Source organism: Bombus bifarius, unplaced genomic scaffold, assembly GCF_011952205.1.
Source record: "Bombus bifarius isolate JDL3187 unplaced genomic scaffold, Bbif_JDL3187 scf7180000008008, whole genome shotgun sequence".
Classification (NCBI taxonomy): Eukaryota; Metazoa; Arthropoda; class Insecta; order Hymenoptera; family Apidae; genus Bombus; species Bombus bifarius.
Genome location: NW_022884386.1, coordinates 5,117,087 through 5,144,312, shown reverse-complemented (window position 1 = coordinate 5,144,312; position 27,226 = coordinate 5,117,087). Strand labels below are relative to the sequence as shown.

The 27,226-nt window shown below is 32.6% G+C and overlaps 4 protein-coding genes across 6 annotated transcripts; 1 reads left to right on the top strand and 3 right to left on the bottom strand.

The window, feature by feature from the left end:
• Nucleotides 1-562: 562 nt before the first annotated feature.
• LOC117206539 (ras-related protein Rab-30-like) lies at nt 563-3,344 on the bottom strand. Its single transcript, XM_033445988.1, has 5 exons — nt 2,901-3,344; nt 2,592-2,675; nt 2,306-2,489; nt 1,728-1,879; nt 563-1,648 (listed from the first exon to the last, which is right to left on the bottom strand). The coding sequence occupies exons 1-5, from the start codon at nt 2,985-2,987 to the stop codon at nt 1,538-1,540; spliced, it is 618 nt and encodes a 205-aa protein (XP_033301879.1). The 5' UTR covers nt 2,988-3,344; the 3' UTR covers nt 563-1,537.
• Nucleotides 3,345-3,917: 573 nt separating this feature from the next.
• On the top strand, nt 3,918-14,728 carry LOC117206505. 3 transcript variants are annotated; one of them, XM_033445908.1, is made up of 17 exons: nt 3,918-4,063; nt 5,048-5,274; nt 5,701-5,826; nt 6,137-6,322; nt 6,431-6,670; nt 6,746-6,850; nt 6,955-8,164; nt 8,549-8,663; nt 8,743-10,128; nt 10,208-10,450; nt 10,528-10,877; nt 11,000-11,264; nt 11,350-11,576; nt 11,652-11,893; nt 12,026-12,040; nt 12,547-13,036; nt 13,409-14,728. In XM_033445908.1, the coding sequence occupies exons 2-17, from the start codon at nt 5,110-5,112 to the stop codon at nt 13,747-13,749; spliced, it is 5,706 nt and encodes a 1,901-aa protein (XP_033301799.1). In that variant the 5' UTR covers nt 3,918-4,063; nt 5,048-5,109; the 3' UTR covers nt 13,750-14,728. The 3 variants fall into 3 exon arrangements, with proteins under 3 accessions (XP_033301799.1, XP_033301800.1, XP_033301798.1); XM_033445907.1 differs by lacking the exon at nt 3,918-4,063 and adding an exon at nt 4,070-4,206 and having other exon boundaries at nt 13,409-13,749; XM_033445909.1 differs by lacking the exon at nt 12,026-12,040 and having other exon boundaries at nt 13,409-13,749.
• A 147-nt stretch (nt 14,729-14,875) lies between these two features.
• LOC117206506 (probable asparagine--tRNA ligase, mitochondrial) lies at nt 14,876-16,890 on the bottom strand. The gene is made up of 4 exons (XM_033445911.1): nt 16,662-16,890; nt 15,926-16,497; nt 15,398-15,845; nt 14,876-15,305 (listed from the first exon to the last, which is right to left on the bottom strand). Exons 1-4 carry the CDS (start codon nt 16,788-16,790, stop codon nt 15,045-15,047), a joined length of 1,410 nt encoding a protein of 469 aa, XP_033301802.1. The 5' UTR covers nt 16,791-16,890; the 3' UTR covers nt 14,876-15,044.
• Nucleotides 16,891-18,573: 1,683 nt separating this feature from the next.
• Nucleotides 18,574-26,826, bottom strand: LOC117206604 (limbic system-associated membrane protein-like). The gene is made up of 10 exons (XM_033446081.1): nt 26,652-26,826; nt 24,677-24,778; nt 23,246-23,464; nt 21,957-22,078; nt 21,703-21,844; nt 20,451-20,548; nt 19,469-19,771; nt 19,154-19,346; nt 19,010-19,063; nt 18,574-18,916 (listed from the first exon to the last, which is right to left on the bottom strand). The coding sequence occupies exons 1-10, from the start codon at nt 26,689-26,691 to the stop codon at nt 18,774-18,776; spliced, it is 1,416 nt and encodes a 471-aa protein (XP_033301972.1). The 5' UTR covers nt 26,692-26,826; the 3' UTR covers nt 18,574-18,773.
• Nucleotides 26,827-27,226: the final 400 nt, after the last annotated feature.

Here is a 27,226-nt window from a genome sequence, read left to right as displayed (position 1 = left end):
AAATTAAAAATCAGGCTTATTATAATTATCTTTTATCTGTACACAAACTGATATGTTCTTATCAGTATAATTTTATTGTAAATTTTTATGCATGTTTTATATTATTTAAAACTATAAATATTATTGCACAATAGTTGCGAGTAGACAGTAATTTGAAAATCTACTTACAAACTTTATGCTGTTAAAACAACATAATTATATAAAAATCACAACAACTTTAAGTAATACAATATACAATGTCGTTATATATTTGAAATAAGTTAAACACACTAAATAAAACTTTTTGAGAAATTACATGAAATGTTTTATTATTTCCCTACGCATTGTAATCTAATATTAATACAAACTATATGATGTGCAGCTATCAATACAAATACAGATAAACAATTTCAAATATGTTCGTGAAGAATATCCATACATGATTTTATTTTATAAGTATTCAACTTTTAAATTGTGTGAAATATAGAAAATAAATACATAATGTACATATATTTAATTTTCTTAATGAAAACTTATAAAAAGTGGAGGTGACCCATTATGTAATAATGTAATCATAAAAACATGAGATGGTATAAGTTATTATTCATTTTTTGTATTTAAAATATAAAAAGGTATAAAGACTAGAGTGATGTGCTAAAAAATTGTGTTATTGATATAATAGTACGAACAACAAATGTCTTATTTATAAACATAAATACTAATAAAAATCTATAAAATACAACGTCGAACAATGCATAGACGGGACAAGCATTAATTCTGCCAGAATTATAAATAAAATCTTAAAAGATACAACAAAACTTTGGTTGTGTAAATGCTGCTAACATAATCATAGTCACACTTATTATAATAAGCAATGATCAAGTAAAAAATTATTCATAACAATTTTTACTATTTATAATAAATAGTACATATATGGAACTTTGCTTTCATTTTAAGTTTCACTTGACTTTTAAAGCAGCAAACATTTTTGTGTATACTGCGGATTTGGAAAAATCTTGGACGATATTAGGCTTACATTTTTTAGTAGAAATCTTATATTTGTAATGACTTCATATTCAGTCACCAAATATGAAATACTTATTTGTACTTTCTGACATAATAAGAATATTATAGAACATATAATAAACTTCCATTTATGGGCACAACATTAAATGTCAAAAAACAGGCGTCCAACTTATTTATTATTCAAATAATGCAATCATAAAATTATAACAAAAAGACTTTAGTTAATATCTATAAGAACACATATGAGAACAAATATTTATCAACATACTTAAACTTCGTTTTAATCTTAAATATTATATATTTTTTGCAACAAAATTGTCAATATAATCTGCATGATATAACACTAGATGCTAACATATAATATCAAAGATGTTCTAATATTAGAATTTTTTTTATTTAGTGGCAGAAGATTGACTAATATTGCATTCAATCCCTGTACTCTATAAAAATTATATGATAGTGTTCTACGTACATATTTAGCAACTGAAATTATGCATTTTCTGAATGACTTAATAATAGATATAAAAGCTAGTTAAGAAAGTCGACTACAACCACAGTTACTTGTATCACCAATTGATGTTGTTTTTCCATTTATAGAAGTTGCATTTGTTTCATATCTAGGTAGTTCTTTACTGCGTGCTTGCTACAATAATATATCAATTTGATTACAGTTAAATCTTCAAATAAAAATTATTTATGAAAGAGATTTGTCATCTTATTACCTCCATAAGTTCAGCTGCTATTTCCATGAATAGCCGTTCTACATTCTCTGCTTCTTTAGCAGAAGTTTCTAAAAAGTACATCCCATGTCTTTGTGCAAAATCTTCTCCTACATGTGTTGGTATTTCTCTGTCTTCTCGATCAATTTTATTACCTAAAGAAATAATTAAATATATTTAATATACAGAGTCTGGCTAAATAATGTGTAAAAATAGACACAATATGATTCCTTGTGGATGAAAATATAGAATAAAGCTTTTTGATTTTCTGTTTAGATTTCAAGAAAGTCGAGATTGAAAATTTATCAATATAATATACTTATTATGATTACTTAAACATGGGTAATTCTGGATTAGACAAGACTAAATAATTGACAAGAAGTTACTCTATATGTGAAAATAAGTCAGAAATGTAGAACAAAACTCTTTTAAAGATGCTTTGTTTCAGAGAAAAATAAGTTTGAAAATTTATCATATATGTGTGCTAGACTGATTCTTAACTAAACATGTTCAAACTCTATTTTCTTCAGAATAAAGCCTTAAACAGAGAAATTTGATGAAAAATAACATATATTATTTACCTACTAATATCCTAAGAACTTTATTACTTGCATATTCTTCAATTTCTCTTAACCAATCTGGTAAACAATCAAATGTAGGTTGACAGGAAATATCATAAACCAAAATCAAAGCATGAGCTGACCTATAATAACTTTGTGTTATTGAACGAAACCTTTCTTGACCGGCAGTATCCCAGATTTGAAGCTAAAAGAAGAACAATATTAAGTATGCACAGCACAAAATTATTCTGAAAAAGTATATCTGTATATATTGGATGAATCATAATGCATTACATCACATGCATACCTTAACTTTCTCATTTTCTACTTCTACAGTCTTAATCATAAAATCAACACCTATTGTTGCACCCTGGCCTGGGGGAAATAATCCCTATAAGACAAATGTATATATTAATAAATAAGAATGCATATTTAGAGTATTATTTTCTAACTGGACCATCCATATAAGGCATTATCATATCACAAAAACAGATGGAACAGTTTACATAGAAAGTATGTAAATTAATCGAATTTATTTATTATGACAAATTTTTTTATGCTTTTGTTAATAACTAATATGATTTAATTAATCATATAAATGTGTATGCATATATACCTGGGTAAATCTGCGCACGAGGCAAGTCTTGCCGACACCCGCATTTCCTACGAGCACAACTTTAAAGAGAAATTTGTAATCCTCCATCACATTCGTACCGTATTACGGTCAGAAACCCTATGCAAAACTAACGAAGCATCTGCAAGCACGACACGTACAATTTCCGCAAGCGTTCACTGTAACGATGGACCGAAATTTTATAATGTACTTCTTTTTAATGAAATTCACTTTTTTTTCATTAACTTTAATGAAAACTGTTCGTGACACTATTCGGTATTTTCTATTTTTACGATTTACCGAATACACAATGTTTCATTTTGATAAAATAAACACAGAAACAAGTACTTAACAGAAATCGTGACTAACTTTCCAGACTTTCTGCCATTCTGTCAAAATGACGTTTTCTCTCGTCCCCGCCATTCAATTATGACGTTATCATGATTTAGAAAAAATACAATTTTGAAGTTGCCTATTGTACATACATATATATGTATAAACTTCAAAATTCCCTATCATTTCTTATTTTATTCTTAAATAATTTTACTCCATTTCGTTTTTTGTATGTTACAATTGTATAGATAATATTTAAATAATTGTAAAATTAAAAATAATAATTAATAATAGCTATTTGCAATATAATAGGTAATAATGTTATACATAATATATTTATGAAATAAAAAAATTATTTTACTTATCTATTACAATTAAATAATTAACAGTTAAATTCTAGAAAACATTTAAAGTATTTCTAATAATTCATTAAATAAATTTCAATAGACTTCGTAATTTCATTTTGTCGTTTTGTCTCAATATAAATTACTCATAAGAATCGTCTCAATGAAAACGCATCTATATGCTTCCATTTTGCACACTAGCGACACGTGCGGAAAATTGTGAACTTCTAGTATACTAAGCAAACTGGTTGTATTTTGCAACGGAATATGTGATTGGTTCTTTACAGAAATTCAACCGACAGAGTAAGAAATTTATCCAATCACGATGAGCGTTGTATATTTGTAATCCCGTTAGAAGGTACAAAGGAATGGTAGCCATTTTACGTGGATATCCCGTTTGGCGTAGCAGTAGTGTCCGCGTGATTATCGCGAAAAGTCAAAATAATCGTGTTTCGGGATATTTCTGTTTTTTCGAAATGCGTTAAAAAGGTAAATGTTAATCAGTGTCGCTTATAGTGTTCTCGGTAAAACTCATTATAGATCGTGAAGTTATAGTATCAATGTCGTTCAAGCTTGCTCGAGTCAGGCGTTAAGGAAATCCAGATGCGTGTTAGTTATTCGTGTACACTTAGGTATTTGTGCTGATCTTCTAGAACGTGCATGGATATTGCAATAGTAGTGTTAAAAAAAACTTTTGGAAAGTGCATAATTGCTAAAACAGTGAAAAAATCGATATGTGTATATGACGTCTATCAATCTTTTGTAAAAAGATTTCAGATAATATTACATAAATAGAGATCATAACGTATTAATTCTTGTTCAGGTTAATGCTTTAAGATTGATTATATTAATTTGTTTAATACAAGCTGAATTTTAAGACATTGTATACATGTCCAATTTTTCTGTCTTATATATATCGCAATTCAGTAAAAATGGAGTGGTCTAACCATAAAAAGTCAAGAATTAATATCAAATAAAGATTTTGTTGTGCACTACATTCTTATTTATATAACAAATAATTTTGATTAGAATATTCCATATTTTTTTGTATATTAAAATTTTCCAATTTTATTGTAATCTCACAAATATGTAACAAACAATAATTATTTAACTGTCCATTGAATTATAATGTTAATAATTTGTTATTACTTTCCAAAGTTGTAGAATGCGTACATGTGAATTTGTAACCATTCAATGTATGGATATATTAATGTTTCTATAATTTTGTAGTTTTTATATTTAGTTCTTTTTATAAAATATTTTTTAAATTTAGCAAACTTTTGTATGATATATTGCACATTATGAATATTTTAAAACAATTATTAAAGTTGCATAATAAAGAATTGATAAATTCTTGTCACTAAATATGTTATTTTAATAAAAGATCAATAAGAGTTATGTGTTTATGTTATTGCCTTCATATATTAAAAAATATGTTGTTGTTCCTAATACCTGTTTCTTTGTATTTCACAGTATAATTACCACTGTCAATTTGACCAAGATTTGTTGCATTTATCAACTGGCAACACAACATCATGACATCAACAAAGTCTAAGGAAATAGCGGATGAGTATATCTCATCGCTGTCTGATTTGACTATTAACAGTAAACCATTAATTAATATGCTTACCATGTTGGCTGAAGATAACATAGAACATGCACCAGCAATTGTACAAGCTGTTGAGAATCATCTACAAAAGGTTATTTATCTCTTGTAATATATTAGTTCAAATAGTATATAAGTTGTTTTGTACATTATAAAATATATTGTTTACATTGTTACATGCTTATTTAATATTATTTTTTTACTATCTATAAGAGATTGGTGTTTCGGAAATTTACATGTCTCATTTTTTTAAATATTTATGAATTATACATTATAGTTAATGTATAATGTATATGTATAGTTAAAACTAGCAAAGCTGTATTTCATACCGTTGTTTATTTAAAATATAACAAAAGTAAATAAAACAAATAAAGATAAATGAAATTTGTATAATCACCTTTTCTTCTTTGTTTTTCAATTGTATTTATGTCACCTTTGTGTATACATTATGGTGTGAAATAATAGCTTAAGTTTATTGTTATAAATTTAGATACATATACATTATATTATGTTCTTTTAGGTGAGAAGTGATATCAAATTACCTGTCCTTTACTTGATTGATTCGATTGTGAAGAATGTTAATGGAGCATATTTAAATCTCTTCACTCAAAATATTGTAAATACTTTTTGTGGAGTGTTTGAAAAGGTATGTTTACTAACTACTATTTGAAAAATGCATATTATCTAAAAATATATATTAATCATTTCTATTTTTTTTTGTTTAAAATATGTATAGTCTTGTTTTATTTTAAAGTAATTTGCTTGGTCTTATACTATATTTATATTTGAAAAAAAACAAGTGTATTGCAATTGTAAGACTTACATTCCGTAGATCTATAAGATAATCATTTAGTCAATATCAGGTCATTGTACTTTGTGTATCTATACTGTAAAGCTTAAAATTTTCTGAAGACAGGAGAAACATAAAACTCAGTATTATTTGTATAAATAATTAGGTGGATGAAAATACAAGAGCCAGCATGTGGAAATTGAGGCAAACATGGAATGATGTATTTCCAGCAAAGAAATTATTTTCTTTGGATGTACGAGTGCAAAGTATTGATCCTGCTTGGCCAATCACTGCCTCTCCTACTAGTGTTTCTTCTGGATCTATCCATGTTAATCCTCGTTTTTTTTCAATGGTTAGTTTAATAAACTTATTTGCTTGAAATATATGTATAAATAACGAATATGTGATTAGATAATATATTTTCATACTTGAAATGTAATTCATACAATTTTATTTCTAGCCTCAACAATCAGCAACATCTATTGTCTCACAACCAATTGTAGCACCTGTTAAGCTTCCACCAGGTGATCCTGTGACACCAACGGAAGCAGCAATGCGAGAGCAATTATTAAAGAAACAGCGAGAACTGATAGAACTACAGAAAAAAAAGATTGAATTAGAATTACTTCAAGCTAAAGCTAATTTAGAACAACAACAGCGGCAACTTGATAAACAAGCTGGAAATTTAAAAGCTGAACTGGTGAGTTAAAAAATAATCTTTTTTTAACTGCATTTTTTAATTTTAACCAAACTTTATTATTTTTTCTTTGAATAGGTTGCAGTTACAACACATATTACGCCAAGCACAGAAACTGTCACGCAAGGGAAACCTGTTGCAACCACTGTGCCAAGTCAAGCATCAAAGCAAGTAGCAAAACAGGTAGTTATTTAAATTATACATTTTCATCATTGTGCCACAAAATGCTATGAAGCAAAATTATTGCGTTATGTATTATTTTTTAACAGTAGTTTTCCTATTTGAAGTTTCCAGCAGCAGCCGCTTCGCTTCTGAAAAATGCAGGAACGAACAATGGCCCGCGAATTGCACCAGCTAGTAGTATAGCAGTAGCATCAGCTAAACCGGTATCTCGTGATCCAAGACTAAAAACTACCTCGGCTCAAGATGTACCAGTTTCAAGCGTGGATCCTCGTCAGCGAATAAGTACACCAACTCAGAAGGATTCGCGGGGTGAAGGCCAAGCGCAGTTAGCGGCACATACAAACACTGTACTTTCAGATCAATTAAAACAGCAGTTACTTTCGAAACAGGCTGTGACTAGCACTATCAACAAGTCTCCGACAAATCTTGCCGGCTCCGATACTGCGACGTTAAACGCTAGTAATAACAATAATGCTAATACGAACCTCAACAATAATAATAACAATAAAAATTTCAGTGGTAACGCAAATAAAGATGCTGTGTCGCATCGAACAAGTCAAAAGAAAGACCCTCGATTGTCTAGTAATAGTAGTGGTAACCTAAACAGTAATAATTCCAAAGGTTCTCAAAGTTTATCTATGGGTAGCAATAGTTCTTTATCTGCGAGTAATAGAGGAGGTGGAAATAACGATTCCAAGTCGAAAGACTCGAAGAGTTCGAATTCTCGAACTTCTTCATCTTCGGCAATCGACAAGTCTGCTTCCTCAAAATCCTCACATAGAAAACTAGGTAACAAATCGCGCTCTAAACAACCTCAAACATCTCCGTGTAAAATACCGAAAGTCGACAGAGATGCCAGTCCTGTTAGGTCCAAATCTCGTGAAAAAGATAGTGGAGACAGTTCACCATCCTCGCGTACCTCTCCCCAATCCTTCCAAAACTCTAAAAATCGAAAAAAGAATACAAAATCGAGAAAACGCAGTCCAAGCCCTCCATATAGAATTCCTAGGCGCAATGATGCAAAATCCAATTTAAGTCTAAGCAATTCTAGTGGTGTTACTGAGGAGGAGCAATCTGGTTCATTGATAGTCTCTCCTCCTCATCCACCTACATTTAAAGAAATCAGACCGAATGCTAGACAAAGAAATTACGTAAGACGTAATAAGGATGGCAGTCTTAGTCCCGAGCGCTCTCCAGCAAATGCTGGAAACGTTCAAACTGCTGTGGAACCAACTTTGGAATCATCCAGCAAAGATGAAGACTTGAGAGCGACACTACCTCTTCCAGGTGCAGCCGCTTCTGTATTAGAAAAGAGTGAGTTAATATTTTACGTTTTTCAACATAAATATAAATTATTTATAAACACACATGCATCATATACTTTGCATTATTTAATGGTGAGTTAATTTTTTATGATATGTGGTTATAACGATGTCCCTAGCTCTAAAGATTTGCGTCGGAACAATTTCAGCTGTAATGTTACTTTAAATCTTCAAAGGCGAAACATTAAAATATATTTTATTCATGAATAATATATTCTTTATTTCTCTGTTTCGAACAAACATTTTTTATTTCTCAAGATATAAAACTAGCATGCAAAAGAGGATGCAATGATCCTATATGTTGGTAAAATTAAATACGCATATAATTCTTGTATAATATACGAGTTATTTCACTTTGCTTCGAAATCTTTTTCAGAAGAGGACTTAGATTTGCGTGTATTACCACCAGCAGTTAATACTAACAAAAGACAAACTGCAGAACACATGGAATCTACATTAGTAAAGAAAACAAAAGCTGAAAAGTTCGATGCGTATGTATTTTTATTTCTTTCTTCCTTGGCTATACAAAATATATAGTGCACAGTTAATGTAACTCTTCTAATTTTATAGATTATTTGGAAATGAAGACGTTGATCTGCGAACATTAACTCATCCCAAAGCTGGACGACCACCTACACCGCCCCCACCCGTAATATCTGGTGAAGATGGCAAAGATGGGTGGGCAAAACTAAAGACACCATCAAAGAATGACAGAGAAAAGCAAGCTAATAATACTGATGATAAGCGTGATGCTAGAGATCGTAACAGAGATAGATTGGGTAGACTGAGGCTTTACAACAAACTTCCGGATGATCCTAAAGAAAGAAGAAGAACATTATCGAACGAAGATCAAGATAACAGATCAGGTCGAAGAGGTCGAGAAAATGATAAACCTGAAAAGAATGAAGACAGGAATATAGAAATAATAATGAAACAAGCTGCAGAACAATTGAATCAAGGATCCATTACTAAAACTCAATACAATACTCTCATTCAAGAAGTTTTACATATGAGCGAAGATCGGAAATTAAGAGCTGCACAACGAAAGGAAAAAGAAGTAGGTTCTATTGTATGGGAAAAGGGTGTAAATTTGGATATAGCGGGTCCAGGTGAGCGTACTTCTACATTTAGTCCTTCTGGTGATAAGGAAATGATGAGAAACAAAGATCATCCTATTGCAAGAAATCCAAACGGCCCTAGATGGCAAAATCAACCATGGCAACAACCAGGACCATGGGCTCATCCGCCGGGACCTCCTTATGGTGGACCGCAAGGACATTTTAATTCAGATTTTAGACCAGTTGGTCCATGGCAAAATCCAAGACACTTCGGACCAATGCGACCCGACTATCAATATCACGGTGGCTTCAATCATTCTATTGGTCCAAATCCACGATTAGGACCTGGAATGATGGGACCCATGGGACCTAATGGTCCGCTCATGTCAAATTTATTACCTAATGGTCCAATTGGGCCAATGGGCATGCCTAATCCACCTATATCATTACCGGGAATGAACGGACCTGGAATGATGATAAACAATGGACCAATGACAAGTCTTATATCAAATACAAATATGTCATCATTGAATGCTTCAAGAAACGTATCGCCAAGTTCGTCTTCGAAGTATGATATCGAAGATGGCGATCAAAATTATACTACAACGATGATAAAGAATCCAAATCCTCATAGTCGTGAATTACCGCCACCAGACTCAAAATTATTAGATGAAATTGCAAGAGATACTATGAAATCTATAGATATAGACATACAGCATATACCACGTGAAATCAGGTACTACGGTCAAACTGGAGTAGTTTTTATGAATTGGGATGATCCAAGAGAAATCGGATTTCAAGATGGTATACGGCGGATTTTAATTGATGATAAAATCACTATAACCTGTGCATTTAATGATAATTACAAAGAATTTATTTATGAAGGTGAAGTTCATAGGTATGTATCCTAATGTCGTGCACTCGACTAACAGATTTATATATAATGTAAGATATTATCGACCTGTTTATGTTTTCAGAATTAAATTAGGTGCACCAACGAGAGAGTTATATATTGATGATAGGTGGTATGAGTGTTATTTCGGTGGTATGCCAATAACAGTAGATCTTGGTGGTAAAAAGGTTAGCGTAAAATTGGAAGGACCTCCACCCCTTGTTAAGATTGGTACTGTAAAGAGAACAGACTTAGTAGTTGCCAAAATTAATCTTATTATTAATGCCCGAAATATGGTTCCTGTATTTTTAGATGCAAAACCTCAAATGTTAGTTGTGTTCATATTACTACAAACTTTAGACTAAAGATGTATAAAACAATACTTACAAATTTAAATATTTACAGATTTGAAATTGAAGGGAAACCTCATACACTTGAATTTATAGACTCGTTACAAACAGTTCTTTTAAATGGGCGGCCATTTAAAGTGGAATTCGGTGGACTGCCTAAACCAATTATTGTTAGGGATAAAAAGCATTTTATAAGATTTTCGGTACTGCCTAGAGGTGTCCGACCAGGATATGTTAAGATAGCAGGTATGAAAGGTGAAGAACCTATCGAAGCACCACCTACCCCGCCTCTATTGACACAAAAGCCGAAAGTGGATGCAGCTTCTACACCAACACAGTTCTCTGCTGTTGAACATGAATCAACCTCACAAGATGGTTCGGATCTTAGATCTACTCCTAAACCGGGTAAATATTATATTTGTAACAACACATCATGTAATATGTAAAATAGTATGTGGACCGAAATATAGTATATTTTTCTGTGTAATATTGCATTAGACTTGTAGCGAAAATTTGCTTTGTTTCAGATTTGCAATTAGACGTGTTATCTTCAGCTTTACCATCTGCAATGGCACCATCGTCTGGATTATCTTATCAAGCTGAACCAGCTGAAAATCCACCTACAACTGCTCCACCATTATCATTACCGCTGAATATGAATGAACTGTTTCAGAGATTAGTAGAGACTGGTATTGTATCGAATCTTTCTGAACAAAAGAAACAAGAAGAGGAAGAAAAGAAGGAACCAGAAATTATTCCGGTTTCATTTGATAAACCAGAAACACTTAAAGTGTAAGTATAATTTTAATAAAACACTATTTTAAATTAATTATTGTATTTTGCATTAATTTTGAATTGGAAATATTCCTTATTTTAGTAAGCAACCGGCTATTGCGGCAGCATTGTACAGTGGCATGCAGTGTAGTTCTTGTGGTGCCAGATTTGCACCAGAATTAGCAACTCGGTATAGTCATCATTTAGATTGGCACTTTAGGCAAAACAGACGAGAAAGAGATTCTGCAAGGAAGGCTCATTCACGACCTTGGTATTATGATGTTAGTGATTGGATACAGTTTGAAGAAATTGAAGATTTAGAAGATAGAGGTAAACACTTTTTTTTTTTATTATTTATAATCTATTTTGTAATGGGAGACCTAATATCTTATATACATTGTTTAGTACAAAGTTGGTTTGAAACGGAAAAACAGACGGCTGATACGGAAGGTATCACGGCCGAGGATTCTCCTCAAGAAGCCTCACAGCCTAGTGTTCCCACTGGAACTGATGAGGATTCTAGATGTCAAGTATGTCATGATGCATTTGAACAGTTTTATAATGAAGAAAAGGAGGAGTGGCATCTAAGACCAGCAATTAACTTTGAAGGAAAGAATTATCATCCATTGTGTCTTGATGATTACAAGGTTGGTTTTATCTTATATCTTCCTATATTTTCTGTTAACATTTTATCATATTTCCGATCAGTCAATCGGAATATAATATCGATATAAATATATTAATGAATTCTTCATTTGTTGCATTCTTGCAAAAAATAGGAAAAGAGTCTCGTGGTATGTGCTTCTTTATAATCCATATTTTCATATTGCACTTGCAGAAAGTTTCCGCACTTATAGATATAGTGGAAGTAATTAGGCAATGAAAGATGTAATGTACACTCTGCAATATATATTTTATTTTATTTAACTTTTTAATTTTATAGATTCCTTTTATAGAAATGTATATAACATATAATTTCTTTTTGTCATGAATTGATTTTTAATATTTTGTGCATAAATAAGAATGAAAGTCATGATTACATTTATTATTTAGTAAGATTCAAATTTTATTGAATACATACATCATCTTATGACATAAATAATTTGGATGATTAATTTAAAGTAATTTCTAATTCACATATATATGTTAGGAAGTAAGGTAATAAGAAATGTTCATTTACATAAAATTTTGTTGCACGTTTATAGTTCTTACCATTGTATATTTGTATCATTATATATTTTATTGTATTGTATATATTGTATATTAATTTATTAATATATTGCTTTCTTTACGCCATTAGAGAGCTTTGGAAAAATCTGCGCTTGAAGAAACAATAGAGGAAATGGAGGATGAAAAAAAGGAGAGCTCAGATGAAACATTCGCTGAAGAAAATAAGACTGATGAATTAAGTATGGAAGCATTAAAAAATGAATTTGAAACAGTAGAACCGTCAGATGAAATAATAGAAGATAAGGTACCGGAAGAATCTACTGAAATGGAAACTAAAGAGGAGGAAACTATAATTGAAGATAATGCAGATATTGAACAAAATGAAAAAATGGAAGAACAAGAATTAGAATGTAGTAATAAGGAGGATGTTGATATGGAAAGTATAGAAAAAGAAGATTCAGTCGAAACAGAAATACCAGAAACAGAAAATGTGGATAAATCCTTTGAAAATATTAAAATTAAAGAAGAACCAATTGACGAACCTGAGGAACAATTAGAAGTGGAACATTTCGATTTTACTAACATAGAAATTAAAGAAGAACCTATTGAGCAGGAACCAGGTACGTATTGTATGCTATATACTGGGTGGTTGGTAACTGGTGGTACAAGCGGAAAGGGGGTGATTCTACGTGAAAAAAGAAGTCGAAAATATAGAATACAAATTTTTCATTTGAGGCTTTGTTTTCGAGAAAATCGACTTTGAATTTTCGCTCGTGCGCGTGCGGTACGTTATAACGGATCTCACTGTAGGACGTTGTCTCAATGGAAAAATTAAAAAAAAAAAAAAATTAAAAAAATTTTTATTCTATATTTTCGACTTCTTTGCGTAAAATCACTCCCTTTCCGCTTGTACCACTAGTTACCAACCACCCTGTATATATACTTTAATACAATAAATTTTTTAAAAATTTGTGGGATAATTTTACATATAGATCCTGAAGAAAGTATAATAACTGAACCTGCAACGGTTGATACAACATACGCAGCTGTGAAGAGTTCTATAGACGGGAATGTAGAATTGGATTCTACGCCTGCGGCGATGCCAGCGGCTCCATCTCGAATTAAAATCAATATTACAAAACCATTGTGTATCAATAAAGAGCCAGAAGATTCAAAGGAAAAAGAAAAACCTATAGTTGAGACACCTACTGAAGAAATAATAGAACCTTTGGTGCCTGCTTCTATCAAACCTACTTTGCAAGGTAGAAAACTTTCAAATTTACCTCCTGTGGAAAGAGGGCAAGAGTTATCAGGACTCTGCTCAATTATGTAAATAGTAGATGTAATGTATTTGAAATATGTATGTATGGGAGTGTGAGAATGAATTCATGTTTAGCACTACTTAAAATTAAGTATTGTTGCATTGTATATCATATTTGTGCAGCTTGTACGACGTGATGTAGTGTGATTACAGAACTTTTTGCTTTCTTTTTTTATTGTATTATTCATTTTTCTGTATTTTACTTTTCTATTTTTTGCATTTCACATGCACAATTTTTATCTGAACATTTCTTTGAACTGCTAATGTAGTAAAAGGAATTAATCACATCTATTTTCAAATATCACGTCGTATAAGCTAAAAGTACGTGTTATAATGTGTGATTGTATAAGTGTATGCGTGTATTTAGTTTTTAAATCTTAATTAAGGTGAAAAGAGAACAAAAACTGTACATATTTAATGTAATCGAAACAGTCTAACTAGAAGCGAGATATGATATAGTAGCATTCCCAATAATATCGAGTGCAATCGTGTTTCGTGACAGAGAAGTGTCAGGAATGTAATACTGATATGCACAAGACTAACTGAGAATTTCATACCGTTTGTACTTTGTAAAAACATTTGAATGGTATTCGATATATTGTTTTCTAGAAGCATCATCCCCAATTTGATTTTACAAAGCACGAAAACGAGGTCCCGTAGAAATGATGGAAGATTACCCAATTTAGTTAGGTGTACAAATTGTGTGATATAAAATTGTTGATTATAATGTACATAATACCAACATAAAATTAATCCCGACGATATTGGGTAAAGAAGAACAGTTACTACTAGAGAAGAATTATTTTGTTGTATAAAAAAAAAATCTTGTTAATCATTCGGGGTCTGACGTCCTTTGGTTGCTTATTTATGATCCTACTAAATTTACCTCTCTAAAATATCCCTTATGATAATCGCTATTGCTGAAGAACTTTAGAAATTTAAATTTTTAACTATAAAAATATTTGAAGAAATAAACAAGTATTAATAAAAAGTTACTCTTTAGTTGAGATCTGTTTCGGTATTCAATAAATCTTATTTTTAGAAAAAAAAAAACTGATTTGATGTTACTGTTTTCTCCTTATACTTAATCTAATAATTTTGTAATATTTGACGTTGAGAGCATAATAAAAAACTAATAAATTTCTAAAATAGTTTTCTACACTGATTATTCCATATAAATGTTTGTTTACGTTTTCCCTAAAAGAAAATTTATTTTTAAATACTTTAATTGCATACAATAATTATATGTATAGTTATATATTTTGTTATGGGATAACCATGTAGACAATAGGTCTTGAGATTTCTATTTATAAGCTACAATTATGGGGCCACCTTGGGAAAGGGATTGTATCCTTAATATTTGGTATATTAAAAATAAATTGTAAAAATCTTTCAAACCCCATTCCAAAACCCCCAGTTGGAACATTACCATATTTTCGAAGTTCTAAGTACCAAGAAAGATTAGACATTAAGGGTAACTTTAACTTTAACTTTTCATAATCATCTTCACGTATACTGCCTCCTACTAACTCCCCTACAGTAGGTACTAAAAGATCTATTGCATCAACCTTAAAAAAAAGGATCATATATACCTTTACAATGACTATTATTTGAAAAGATATTTATCAAATTCAAAATTTATTAAATTCACTATACTCACCTTTGAAGAATTATCTTTACATTCTTTCATATAAAAAGGTTTCATTTCTTTTGGCCAATTTGTAATAAATATGGGAATATTATCGTTATGTTTCACTAGAAACAATTCATGCTCTTTAGATAGGTTTGCTCCGTATTTAATAGGAATCTCTAAGCAACTTGTATTATTTTGTAAAATATTAATTGCTTCATCATACGTTATACATGCAAATTTTTTATCCAACCACTGTACCTCACAACCACCTATTGCATGTATATCTGAAGCACATTTTACGAGTATATCTTTAACCACATATTTTATTAATGATTCAACTTCAATCATTATATTATCAATACTATTAATAAATGCTAATTCAGTTTCTAACATATAAAATTCAGCTAAATGTAATCTTGCTTTACAATTTTCAGCTCTGAATACTGGTCCAAAGGTATACACTTTTGTAAATGCTCTAAAATGTTTTATGCATACTTTAGGTATATAATTTTTCTTTGCTTAAATATTATTCATAAAATCCTATAATCTATTCACCTGGCAGCAGCTTCTAAATGTAATTGTCCTGATACTGTTAAAAAAGATTTAGTATTAAAAAATGATTCTTCTTCCTCTATACCTTCCCTTTTCATTGATTTTAATAGATCTTTACAATCTGGCTTAACTAAAAATAATTTACCAGCTCCTTCACAGTCATTTGAAGTTAAAATTGGTGTATGTATATGAATATAACCTTTACTCCTCAAATAATTTTCAATAGTTGCAGATGTCATATCACGTATCCTTAATAAAGATGAAAATGTTCTAATTCTTGGTCTTAAATGAAGAAACTGTCTAACATAATCCACATGATACAGTCTTCTTGGAACAAAAGGATATCCATCCATAACATCACACATACCAATTACAACGATATTATCTGTATGTAGTTCAACTTTACCATTTGGATTTAAGGCTAATTTTCCTTCTGCCTTAATACTACTTCCAAAACTTAATTTGTCTGGTTTATTTGATTTTGATACAACAAGTTGGAACATATTAGGAGTTGATCCATCCATAATATCAATAAAAATACTATTTTTCATCTTTCTCAGTGCATAAACCCAACCCTATTTTTAATAAATTGTTTCAAAGGTTAATATCACAAATAACAAGAGATATTAATAATCAACACTATATAAAAAAATATTTATAATATTCAATACAAAGAAAGAACATGACTGAATCCGCAATTAAATATCAAAATATTAAAAAACTATAAGATACAGCTAACCTGTACTTTTACATGTTTTCCAACAATAGTTTCAGAATTATCATTACATATTTGCAACATACTGTGGACATGACATCTTTGGACTTTAAGGATAGCAAATAAATTCCTGTTAAACTTAAGAAGTGACATCTTTCTTTTGTTTTTGCGAAATTTGTGCAACTAATGATAACAAAATCACAAAGTTATTACCACAAACAAGGTATAAGATAGACCTAACATACAATATAAATTTGTGTTCCGCGATCCGGGGACTACGTAGCCCAGGTTACCATTTTCATATCAGATACGACATTATCGGTTTAGAATAAAATATGAAATCATCGTTATTGGTATGGTAGGAATGATAATTAAATCTAGTGGCAGTTAATTATTTTCGATATAATTAGTAATCAGAATTGATATACGTATTGATTAATTGTAAGAACAGAAACTCTCAGATTCTGAAATACCGACCTAAAAAAAATCAGAGTGTTTCTTATGCCCTCTGCGATTTGTTACAACGAAGGTAGAAATTAGATATATTGAACTCAATCATCGGAAGCGATAAAGATAATACATTATAGCAGAATCGTATGTACCGTGTATATGCCTATAGAAAGATCTATATTTGTTAAATTCTCGAAAGGAAGTCTGTTACTTCAACTTGGTCTAAGTCGATACGTTCTACTGTTGTTTTATAAAATATTTTTTAATCCTTTCTTAATTTTTAAGTTTTTAATTAAATAGGAAAACAATATAATATTTGTATTTGAATATTTTGAAGAACTGATTTTCTAGAAATTTCAATTGAGAATACGTATTCTTATTATTTTCAATTTATTATTCCAAGATGAGCAAATAAGAGATGGGACATAGCCATTTTCAGCAGCTCCTTACACAAAATTGATCAAATGTTAATGATTTTTGCCGACGACATGAAGAATGATTTTTATATTGTACTACAATAAATTTTAGATGTTATAAATTAATAATTAAATTGTCAATAAGTGCAAGTTTATACTTTTTTTGTAGGCTTTTGCCTTTTTTTAATTATCACGATACAGGAGTTGAAGCAAAACTGAGCTCGTGTACTTCGCTTTTTTTTTAATTTTTACCCTAGGAGTTTATCTAGGAATTTAGAGTTGTATCTATTAGTTCAGGGCCAATTTACCAGCATAACTCGTTTATGTTTTTACCTATTACAAGGTGACTTTTTCCTAAGGTCGAAAGGTGACAATTTTTATCGATGTTATGAAAAGTGATGTTTCCTTTATAATAAAATAAAATTTAATAATTTTAAAATCTTTATTGTAAATTGACGCCATCAACGATTTATTACAATAATTATTTTTATAATTTTTATATTTCTTATCAAGTAAAATTAAATTTGCACTCCTATGGTACTATTTTATATTAAAGGCCAGTTGCTGATAAGAATAATTCTATTATAATAGCCAAACATAAAGTTGAACAAAATTTATATAATATTTCAATTTGTATTAATTACAGATATTTAGCAATTCTTTTACAAGAGTTTTAGTTTGATAGAAACACTCAGATTTTGTTTCAAGACCAGTATTTTAGAACGTGAAGCACGAAATCTCATATAATAGCGGGTCTATCCTGTATTTAGATAATGTTGTCATATGATTCCTGTATTTAGTCGATGTCATTATTACAGGCAAGGTACGGACATAGACCAATGTTTCGTCTGCGTCCTTAGTTAATATCCCATATAATGTCATGTCTACTTCGTATATTGTATATATTTACAATTACGTAGTCATGATATGAAAAGGATTGACTACAAGACTGTTTGATTAATATTTTTCGAAAGTAAATCACAACGAATTATATTTTTAATGATTTATTTTACATATAGTTTTATAATCTATTTAAAAAGTTTCTCTTCTTCACAAATATACATTTTCCCTGTAGTCAAAACATATGTATATGTATGATTATCATTAAACGTGTAAGTTAAATCTATTTACAATCTTAAAGTTCAAACAGCTTAATGTTCGTGAAATTTTATCCTAATATAGGACAGAACTATACTTTCTTTCTTCTGTTTCTACTTCATTAATCAATAAAACCTAATTTAATGCGACGTTAGTAATTTATACAAGTATCTTACAACTTACAAAAATTAATGTTGAAAACATATAATATAAATATCATTATTATATTTGTCATTGCTTTTGCTTGTGTAACAGAGGATTCGCCGTTATCAGTATCCAGAGGGGGATGTTGGGACATCGATGCAAGTTGTACAGCTACGGAAAGAAATGATTTTTTACGTACGATATTTTATTATAGTATCTTCAATTATAATTATTCTGAATAACTAACATGAAATATAAAGTTACCTGGTGCGATTTTATCCTCTTGTATCGCGTTCGTTATGTAATTATCTTTGTCCACTGAAAAAAGAAATTATACAGATTAATGAAATCACGTAAATGAAATGAAATCATTTTTATGTCAAGAAAGAAATTATTTGCAGTACTTACGAGCACCTTCCGTTGCGAATCGTATTATTTCCGATGACTTACTCCAGCCATAACGATTTTTCGATAAAACAAGCGCCTCATAATGCGATGCTTCTTGCAATCCCGTCAATTTGAACGAGTATGTGTGTATGAAACTGTTTCCATCGTTGCCGCTGGGTATGTACAATTTACACCATTGACCAGGAACGCCGTTCTAAAGATTGAAAAATTCACGACGGTACAAATAATACAATGATATGATAGAATACAAGCTGATAGATAAAATATACCTATATTAATTATAAATTAACCAGTATTGAAAGCATTGAATCTTACCACGTATTTACGAAATCTGAATTCGTACTGAACTATTGGACTGTAACTGTGAACCTCCCAGACGAAATTGTACGAGGTCTTAGAGAGGCTGTGCGAAGTCTTTTTAAAGACGGGCGGATTCGCGACACCCGATAATTCGACCGCTGCCTCGGTAATTCCCAAGGAATTAGAAGCTCTGCAGAGGTAGAAACCATAATCCGTCGTCCTAACGTTTCTTATCACTAAACTGTGATCACTGCCTGCGTTGTGCTTCACTATCCTCGATGAATATTTCACGCTTCTATTGTTGAAATACCATTCCACCTGTAGATCGGATTTATAGATCCGATGACATAAAAAGAAAAAACAGTTATATCTTTTTGTTAAATCATCAATGTCATTAAACTTTTTCCATCGGTTCAAGTAGATTTATCGAGAGTATGATGATGTAACTGAGAAAATCGTTCGCCAGAATGCACCACGGTGATCTTTTCCGTTCGAGACAAGTGTGGATGAAATGCCGCGTCAGCAAAGAATTTAACCGTAGTAGCTATTTTTTTTTTCTTTGCAAGAAGAAGTATCGCGAGTCACGTTTCCCGTCGATCGATTCGTCACGCGTTATTAACTTCAAGGGATAGGTTCAAAGAAATTGCTCTACAGGCAGAGTCAGTCGAAGGTTTATGTATTTGTCGTGCGAATTATATATTTCTAACCATTACTTCTCGCGCTAGATTTCTTTCTACATATCGAGAAAAGACTCGTTAAGCGATGACATCGAGATGAAAGTTAAACGAAGAATACAGATTCTTTTTTCTTTATCAACAATGGCATCTAGTCAAAACAAATGCAAGCGCGGAACTGGGAAGTAATTAAACGTCCGATAACGAAGATATTCCCAGCCAAGGTGAAAACGGGCTTGACTCCGAGCTACACCCATTGTTGCACGGGCTGTTAATTACTAGCGTTGTAATTATATCGTTTGCAGTCTCGCAAAACTGCTCACCGTTGCCTCCGGCCAGGCAGTCACCCCGCAATGTAGCTGCACTCTTATCCCAGCGGGTGCGTGCATCCATGTTTTCGTCATCTCGATCCTGGGTTTGTCTGCGTTGTTTTCGATCGTAACATCAGATGCGTTAAAACAGATAAAAAATTTTGTTGTACTTTCTAATCAACGAACGCCACAGATGGAAAATATAAGTCACATTTCCTCCCTTTTAGTCAATTAAAATTAAATAAACTTATTCGATACATGCTCAACCAATTCTATATTAAAACCGTCTTTATATTTGGTTTTAGCATTAAATATGTGTTTTCGTTGCTCTTTTGAAAACATTCGAAGCATGCGAATATCATTAGTTATGCAGACTAATATTAATTAAGTTAGTCTAACATAACGATCGATCTAATACAATTCGTTCCTTATAAAACATTTCTTTTCAAAAGACACATATCTCCCAATTTATCGGGTTATGCTCTTTTCAATTATCTCAATTATTTTGGAATAGTTCTTTCCAGCTCAGCTTTAATCTTTTCATTCAGCGACATAAAAGTCGCAAAATCAACAAAAACGGGCGTATTGTATTTTCTCTGATATTCGGACGATATCGAACATCGTACGAAAGAGACATAGTTTGAAGAATTAAATATTTCGCAAGAAGTTCATTGAACATCTCTATCTAATAATAATTCTTGCCAGCAAATTCTCGGAATAGGAAATGTACGTATACAAAACACTAGCTTTTCTGAAACAGTTCACTGACATCGGTGCTTACATCAGCGGCCCTTTTAGTTATCGTCGCTTCTAGTTATCAAATCATTTAACCCGATGAATCATTTAATTATAGGTTGAACGTTTATCAAAGTAACCTGTACGTTTTATTGGAAGCAAAATATGCACGAAACGACGCACTGTGATTTTCGATTACAATTATGATTGTCACGTAGAACGATTACTGCGCATAAACGATTTAACGCATACATGCATCGCGGGATTACAATTAGATCGTGCCGGCGTTTGATTGGAATACTAAAGAGAGGAATGCAATTTCCTAATATAATTACGACCGTTTAACAACGTATGCAGAATGGTGTACGCCGTTACTTCTGTGCATATAGGCGTACATAAAGTCAATTAATTCGAACGTAGGCGGGCCACGAATTTGAGTTACATCCGCGCAATCATAATCGAATGCTATTTATAAACTGTTGTGACGTGGTCGAAGAAAATTACTCGAATTTGATAAAGCGGTACCTACATCTAATGTATAGATCTATAGTGGCCATGGCAGGTTCACCAACGTCGTTATTTGCCACGCAAGTGTACCGTCCAGCGTCGCTGGGGCTTTCAGCGTGGAATCGCAGACGTGATCTATCATATAAAAATGGTATTTCCCCGTCCTGTCAATAGATAAATATTTTCATTATTTTTTATGTTTAATATTCGTGGCAATTGTGTCTATCGGAAGATATCTCGTTTTCTATTTTTGTGATTCGAAAAGATATTGTTTACCTTGTTCCTCCAGGATATGATTGGAACTGGAACACCCTTTGCCACACAGGCCATGTCCACTTCCTCTCCTAAATTCACTTCCAGCTTGCCAGATTCTGGTATCGGATGGACGCTGGGTGGATCTGCAAGTAACGATATAGTCCGATCAACGTTCAAAGACGCACATCATTCTCTGTATTTTATATTCTAGACTCGAGCATCGTTCTCTATGCTTACGTGTTTTGACATTTACTCTCATTCCTTGTTTTATAATTTCATTCATAACTACGTATGTATTTAAATGAGCGTTAGTTATTCGCTATAATATGTATAATTTTACAAGAATTGAAACTCAAAACGCACAATTTAATGTAAGCTTGGTTAGGAATAAAGCATTTATTGGATAAAGTCTCTATTGGATTAAGACTATAATTCTCGCCACGAGTTTAGCACGATGTATAAACTAAAGGGTTAGAAACTGTGGCCTTACAAATTGTTTCATAAAAATGACTTTTATTTCAACATTTGTGGCAACATCGACCGTTGAAGGCTTCCGATCGAAAACTATTAAAAGAATCGAAATATTCAGGAAAACCATCTACAAAATATATGTATATTTCCTTGGAATTAGTCTCCGTAGTATTCCAATACCATCGGCATTCCTAACGGGACATCCAATAATATTAATTATACCCAAGTGAGTTCTAGCGATCGAAACATGTTCGAATGTACATGTAAACGTGTGTATCGTTGGACGACAAGGCACGGGCGTTTCCGATCTCATGGGACATAAAAAAAAGAAAAAAAAAATTGGAAAATTCGATTCGCGGAGCAGTCGAATTGGTAGGGTTCTTTCTATTTTTACATGTTGGATTCCGCGAAATGGAACCGAAATCCTTATGGCTGGGAAAACTCCGTGGAGGATTCCGAGGCTGAGGAAACTTTCCCGAATTTGTTTGCAGAACGACGTAGAGCTCGAATGTACTTTCGGGTCATCCATAATTTCACGCCAACGACGATACGCGACAGAATCGATATCTGTGTTTAAGTTATCTACGAAACGCACGCGGCTTTCTTTGAATCTTCTCAACTCTTAAGTTATCGATTTCGATTAATTGGCACTGTACGTCTTATTGATTCTACCGAACCAATTAGCGATAGAGGAGAAGGAACGTTGTTAAACAATTTTCAACATTGAGATCGAACGAGATCTTTTGTAGAGAATTTGGAACAATTCTTTGAAGCGAATTGTGGCGTATCACCGATAGATTTGCGTCTGTGAAGTAGAAATCTTTGCTGGATTTACTCACACATTACTTCAATCTCGTGTACTTGCGTGGCATGTCCCCAGGGAGCTGGTCGAGACGCTTGGCATACATATTCTCCGGTATCGTTCCGTTTCACGTGAGAAACCTCCAAGCTTCTGTTTGAGTACATTTTAACTCTTTCAGGTGGTTCGTGTCGTGGTTCACCGCTGTCAGCCAGAAGGATGCCATCCCTCCACCACCTCACTCTCGTCTGTACGTTATCTAGGCATATGAGTTTGTTGTATGCACGAAAGCGGTTCAATCTATCTTAAATTCAATATGAAAAACTTTCTGTTAACTTTCTGGATAAATTTATTACTATATGCGTTCGCGTATAACGAAGTTATGAAGTTACTTGGCAACTCGGTTTGTACGATATTCAATCGTCTAAAAATAGGGACAACGTATACTGACACGACTCTATGCAGTTTGGTGAACTCTCAACCGATAAGTAACCAAACGGGCAAACCAAATACCTTTTCTCTGACCCAATTTGCCATAAATCCTAGCTCGATAGTATATCGAGGGCATAGTTCGGCAACGGTGGTCCCGTAGTTATGCTAGAAACAAGGAGGAGCGAGGCGTATAATCCGAAACAAGTCCTTAATCCGTGGCGATCTTACGGTCGTTTTAACGTTCGTGGCCTTCTGTCTAACTCGCGGCAGGGTAAAGTGAATGTCTGACAGGCAATCCCGTTAAGCGAAACCATCGATGACAGGTCGATCGATTGTACAGTAAATTGTTTGCGTTCTATACCCGTACACGAGTGTCGCGAGTGGACGCGTTCCTGCTTAGGGAAATTAACATCGATCGTTGTCCGAAATTGCGGCACCGTCTCTTTACCCTCGATTCTCGATCGAGTTAATAGTAAATGTACCATATAGTACCATATTGGTTAAAACGAAGGTCTAAACACGCGATCTATTTCCTGTTAAAAGTATCTTCCGAGCGTTCGCTATTATTAAAACAGCTATGTTGATAATTACATTTGCCATTAAATAAATAGGAATAAATATTATAACATGTAGATACTTTTCGTAAGTCTCACTATTGAATTTGATCAAATTATTGGTTGATAAGAGATTCATTTATTTACGTTGATTATTTTATTTTATCACGAAGGAAAGGTTCTTGTTTTCCCTCCTCTGCATACGAAAAGAGGACAGTCGTGATTTAACGAATCTAAAGTTACACCGTTGTTATGGTTTACGAGATGCAACAGGTGATAATTGTTTGCAACTGTCGCACCGGGAGAGTTAAGTTCTTCATAATCTTTTTGTGCACACCTCGACCGTTTTTAATTCGCTCGATTTTTCCAGCTTGTTAATACATAAAACAATCGATCGCACTTGTGATCGTCTTCGCGTGGCAAATATTCTTCTGTGACTTTAATGAAAGACACTTAAGGGTGGAAAATATATCGAAGCGACTTACCAAGATCTTCGACGTAACAGGGAAGCAGGACCGTGTCATTTTCAAAGGTCTTCACCGTTGTAGGATAACTTTTGAAGCCATTGTTTGCTGCTGCCCGACTACCTGTAATAATAAATTTAACAAATTCGTACTTAACGATTGGAGGATTTGCAACAATAAGAAGACACCAGCAATACTTAAATTGTATTTATCGGAAGGGCGAAGAAAGACGTCGATTTTACATCCAAAAGTGTAAAAGTTCATTACCACGAACATTAGTTGACTATGAATTTACAGCACATTTCAAGAAGTCATTTGATTTTGATCGATATTGAGTAGGTTTTTGTTGGTTTACTTAAATTATTGGAAAGTGAAGCTTCTGTTGATCGATAAAAAATTGCAGCAACTATAGTATATCGAAACAAATATTTTTATGATTAACTTCAGTTGCAATTTTCACTTTTTATTGATCCTTAACAACTTTGTCAAACCCTAATTGCAGGGTGACGTTATAAAATTTGCTTCGTAGGTTCTATAAAGGCAGTGGCGCAACCGTGTTTTCGCGCGGCACGTTGGAAAGTTAAATGCAGATTTCCTATGCATTATGTATGCGCAATTTTCGCGCTGCGTGCAACGGCACGCCGTCGGGCTATCAGGTAACCGAACGTGAGTACAATTCACTTTCTTGTTCAAACGGGCTGGATTTCCGGCAAACGTGGCAGATTATTTATTTTTTTAATTAAAATCGCACCCCGCTCTCATAAAAAAAAGAGAGAATATTAGTAAAGAGCGAAAACGGGAGGGCAGAAACAGTATGGAAATGAAATAAACAGAGCAGAAACAATTTCGCGAAAATTACAGCAGTTATTGTAAACTCATTTCTGTAGCTATCACATGGCCGCGTTCGCGAATAACAAATAATCCCATTGCCTCGAAGTGAACCGAAAATAAACGTGGAAACAATCAGTTCGACGGTGAATTAATTTTAATAAATTTAATCGGGGAACCAGTAAGGAGATTGAGCAAGTTGCCCGAAAATTGAACAAAGCTTTAAATTTTGAATTATATTCAATTTACAGGATGAAAATTTTAGCCCGTCACCATGCATTGTACGAAACAAAAATTACGAATTGCACGCGCCTCATGAAATTGTCTGTCATTTTGATCTATTTTCCCGAGGATAACAACAGGGTGTTCAAAAATTATTTGTTATGGCTTTGAGAAATAATTCTATCCCTTCGGATCGGTGGAGATCTGTTTAAAAAGGTGGCCGAAAAATTGTACTTGAGCATGATTTTCAAGGTCGAATTCTTTTTTCTATTGCGACGCGTAGTATTCATCACGAAGAACAAAAGTCTCAGAGGAACCATGGGTCGTAGACGAATACCGACGAATACTGCGCGATTTAAAAAAAGAATTTCAAGTTGAAGATCATGTTCAAGATCAGTTCTGCGATCGCTTTTTTAAACAAATCTTTATCGATCCGAGGATGTAGAATCAGAATAATAAATCAAAATAAGTTTTGAGCACCGTGTATATGTGAATACGTACGATTGTGCTCGATGTGCCCACTGATAGAAAAATCCATGTACTGTCGGAGTTACGCGTGTCAAAGTTTTTTCACAGCCAGTTGCTTGATCTCTATTATTGTTGATTTCAATTAAAACAATGTCAGTGGCAGAGAAAGATGGAAATTTAATCTTTTTCAGGTACATTTTCACGTTTCGACGATGGTTTCTTCGATTTGTGCATGAACGATCGTCAAAGAACAAACAGAAGATAAATACTGTAGTTTGAGAATTATGCTTAAACGCAAACAGTTTTCAAATAGCCGATTACGTAATAAAACCAATGAAAGAAATTATTCAGTTATTTCGAACTAAATCTACGTACCGGTTTTTACAAACAACATGGACGCGTGTATATAGATTTACAGAAAGGTGGAAGCGCAACTCGGAAGGAAAAATACGTGTGTTTCGTGAAATTTACTGCTCACCTATGATAAAAATGCAAAACATCCAGCCAAAGACCACCATGTTATAAAAAAATGCATATACGTTCCACCACCCTCGAACCGCGAGATATACGGAGAACAGGAAACGATTCAGAATGATGTCCGTGGTATATGCGCGAACTCTTCGACTTTTCACGAGACACTGATCTTGTACTAAGATGGTGATCGTGTTCCTACGATCTTAACGCACACACACGCACGCTCACGCACACTTGTCGTCCAACGTAATTATGACCAGTGGGCCATTCTGCGATTCAGGGATGCTCATATCGTCACCCATAAAATAATTTGTCTTCTCCGCTTGACCGTTTAGAAGCGTTTCAAGCAACGATGTTCGGACGAAACCTTTGGAAGGAATCGTCGAAATATTAAAATCATCGTTTTAAAATTACATTTTATCATTTTATAGAAATTGGCATAATGATACTTTTCTTCCTAAATGGTTAACGAGTGTCTTGTACTGAAGATTATTTTATACCTTCAAAGCATCGATTTTTTTTTTTTTTATAAGAAAATGAAATCGCTTGGTAATGCGCGTGAAGTTAGAACAAGGGATT

Coding starts and splice junctions, on each gene's coding strand:
- LOC117206604 (XM_033446081.1), bottom strand. CDS start 26,691: ATGGTGGTCTTTGGCTGGATGTTTTGCATTTTTATCATAG. Junction 22,079..23,245: donor ACACGAGATTGAAGTAATGT/GTGAGTAAATCC, acceptor CGTTACTTGCAG/ATCCACCCAGCGTCCATCCG. Junction 18,917..19,009: donor AGAGGATAAAATCGCACCAG/GTAACTTTATAT, acceptor TTCTTTCCGTAG/CTGTACAACTTGCATCGATG.
- LOC117206505 (XM_033445908.1), top strand. CDS start 5,110: ATGACATCAACAAAGTCTAAGGAAATAGCGGATGAGTATATCTCATCG. Junction 11,265..11,349: donor AAACCAGAAACACTTAAAGT/GTAAGTATAATT, acceptor TCCTTATTTTAG/TAAGCAACCGGCTATTGCGG. Junction 11,577..11,651: donor TGAAGATTTAGAAGATAGAG/GTAAACACTTTT, acceptor TACATTGTTTAG/TACAAAGTTGGTTTGAAACG.
- LOC117206539 (XM_033445988.1), bottom strand. CDS start 2,987: ATGGAGGATTACAAATTTCTCTTTAAAGTTGTGCTCGTAGGAAATGCG. Junction 2,490..2,591: donor TAGAAAATGAGAAAGTTAAG/GTATGCATGTGA, acceptor TTCTTCTTTTAG/CTTCAAATCTGGGATACTGC. Junction 1,649..1,727: donor TAGCAGCTGAACTTATGGAG/GTAATAAGATGA, acceptor ATATTATTGTAG/CAAGCACGCAGTAAAGAACT.
- LOC117206506 (XM_033445911.1), bottom strand. CDS start 16,790: ATGTCACTTCTTAAGTTTAACAGGAATTTATTTGCTATCCTTAAAGTC. Junction 15,846..15,925: donor CATTTAGAAGCTGCTGCCAG/GTGAATAGATTA, acceptor AAAACATTTTAG/AGCATTTACAAAAGTGTATA. Junction 15,306..15,397: donor GTAAAGATAATTCTTCAAAG/GTGAGTATAGTG, acceptor CTTTTTTTTAAG/GTTGATGCAATAGATCTTTT.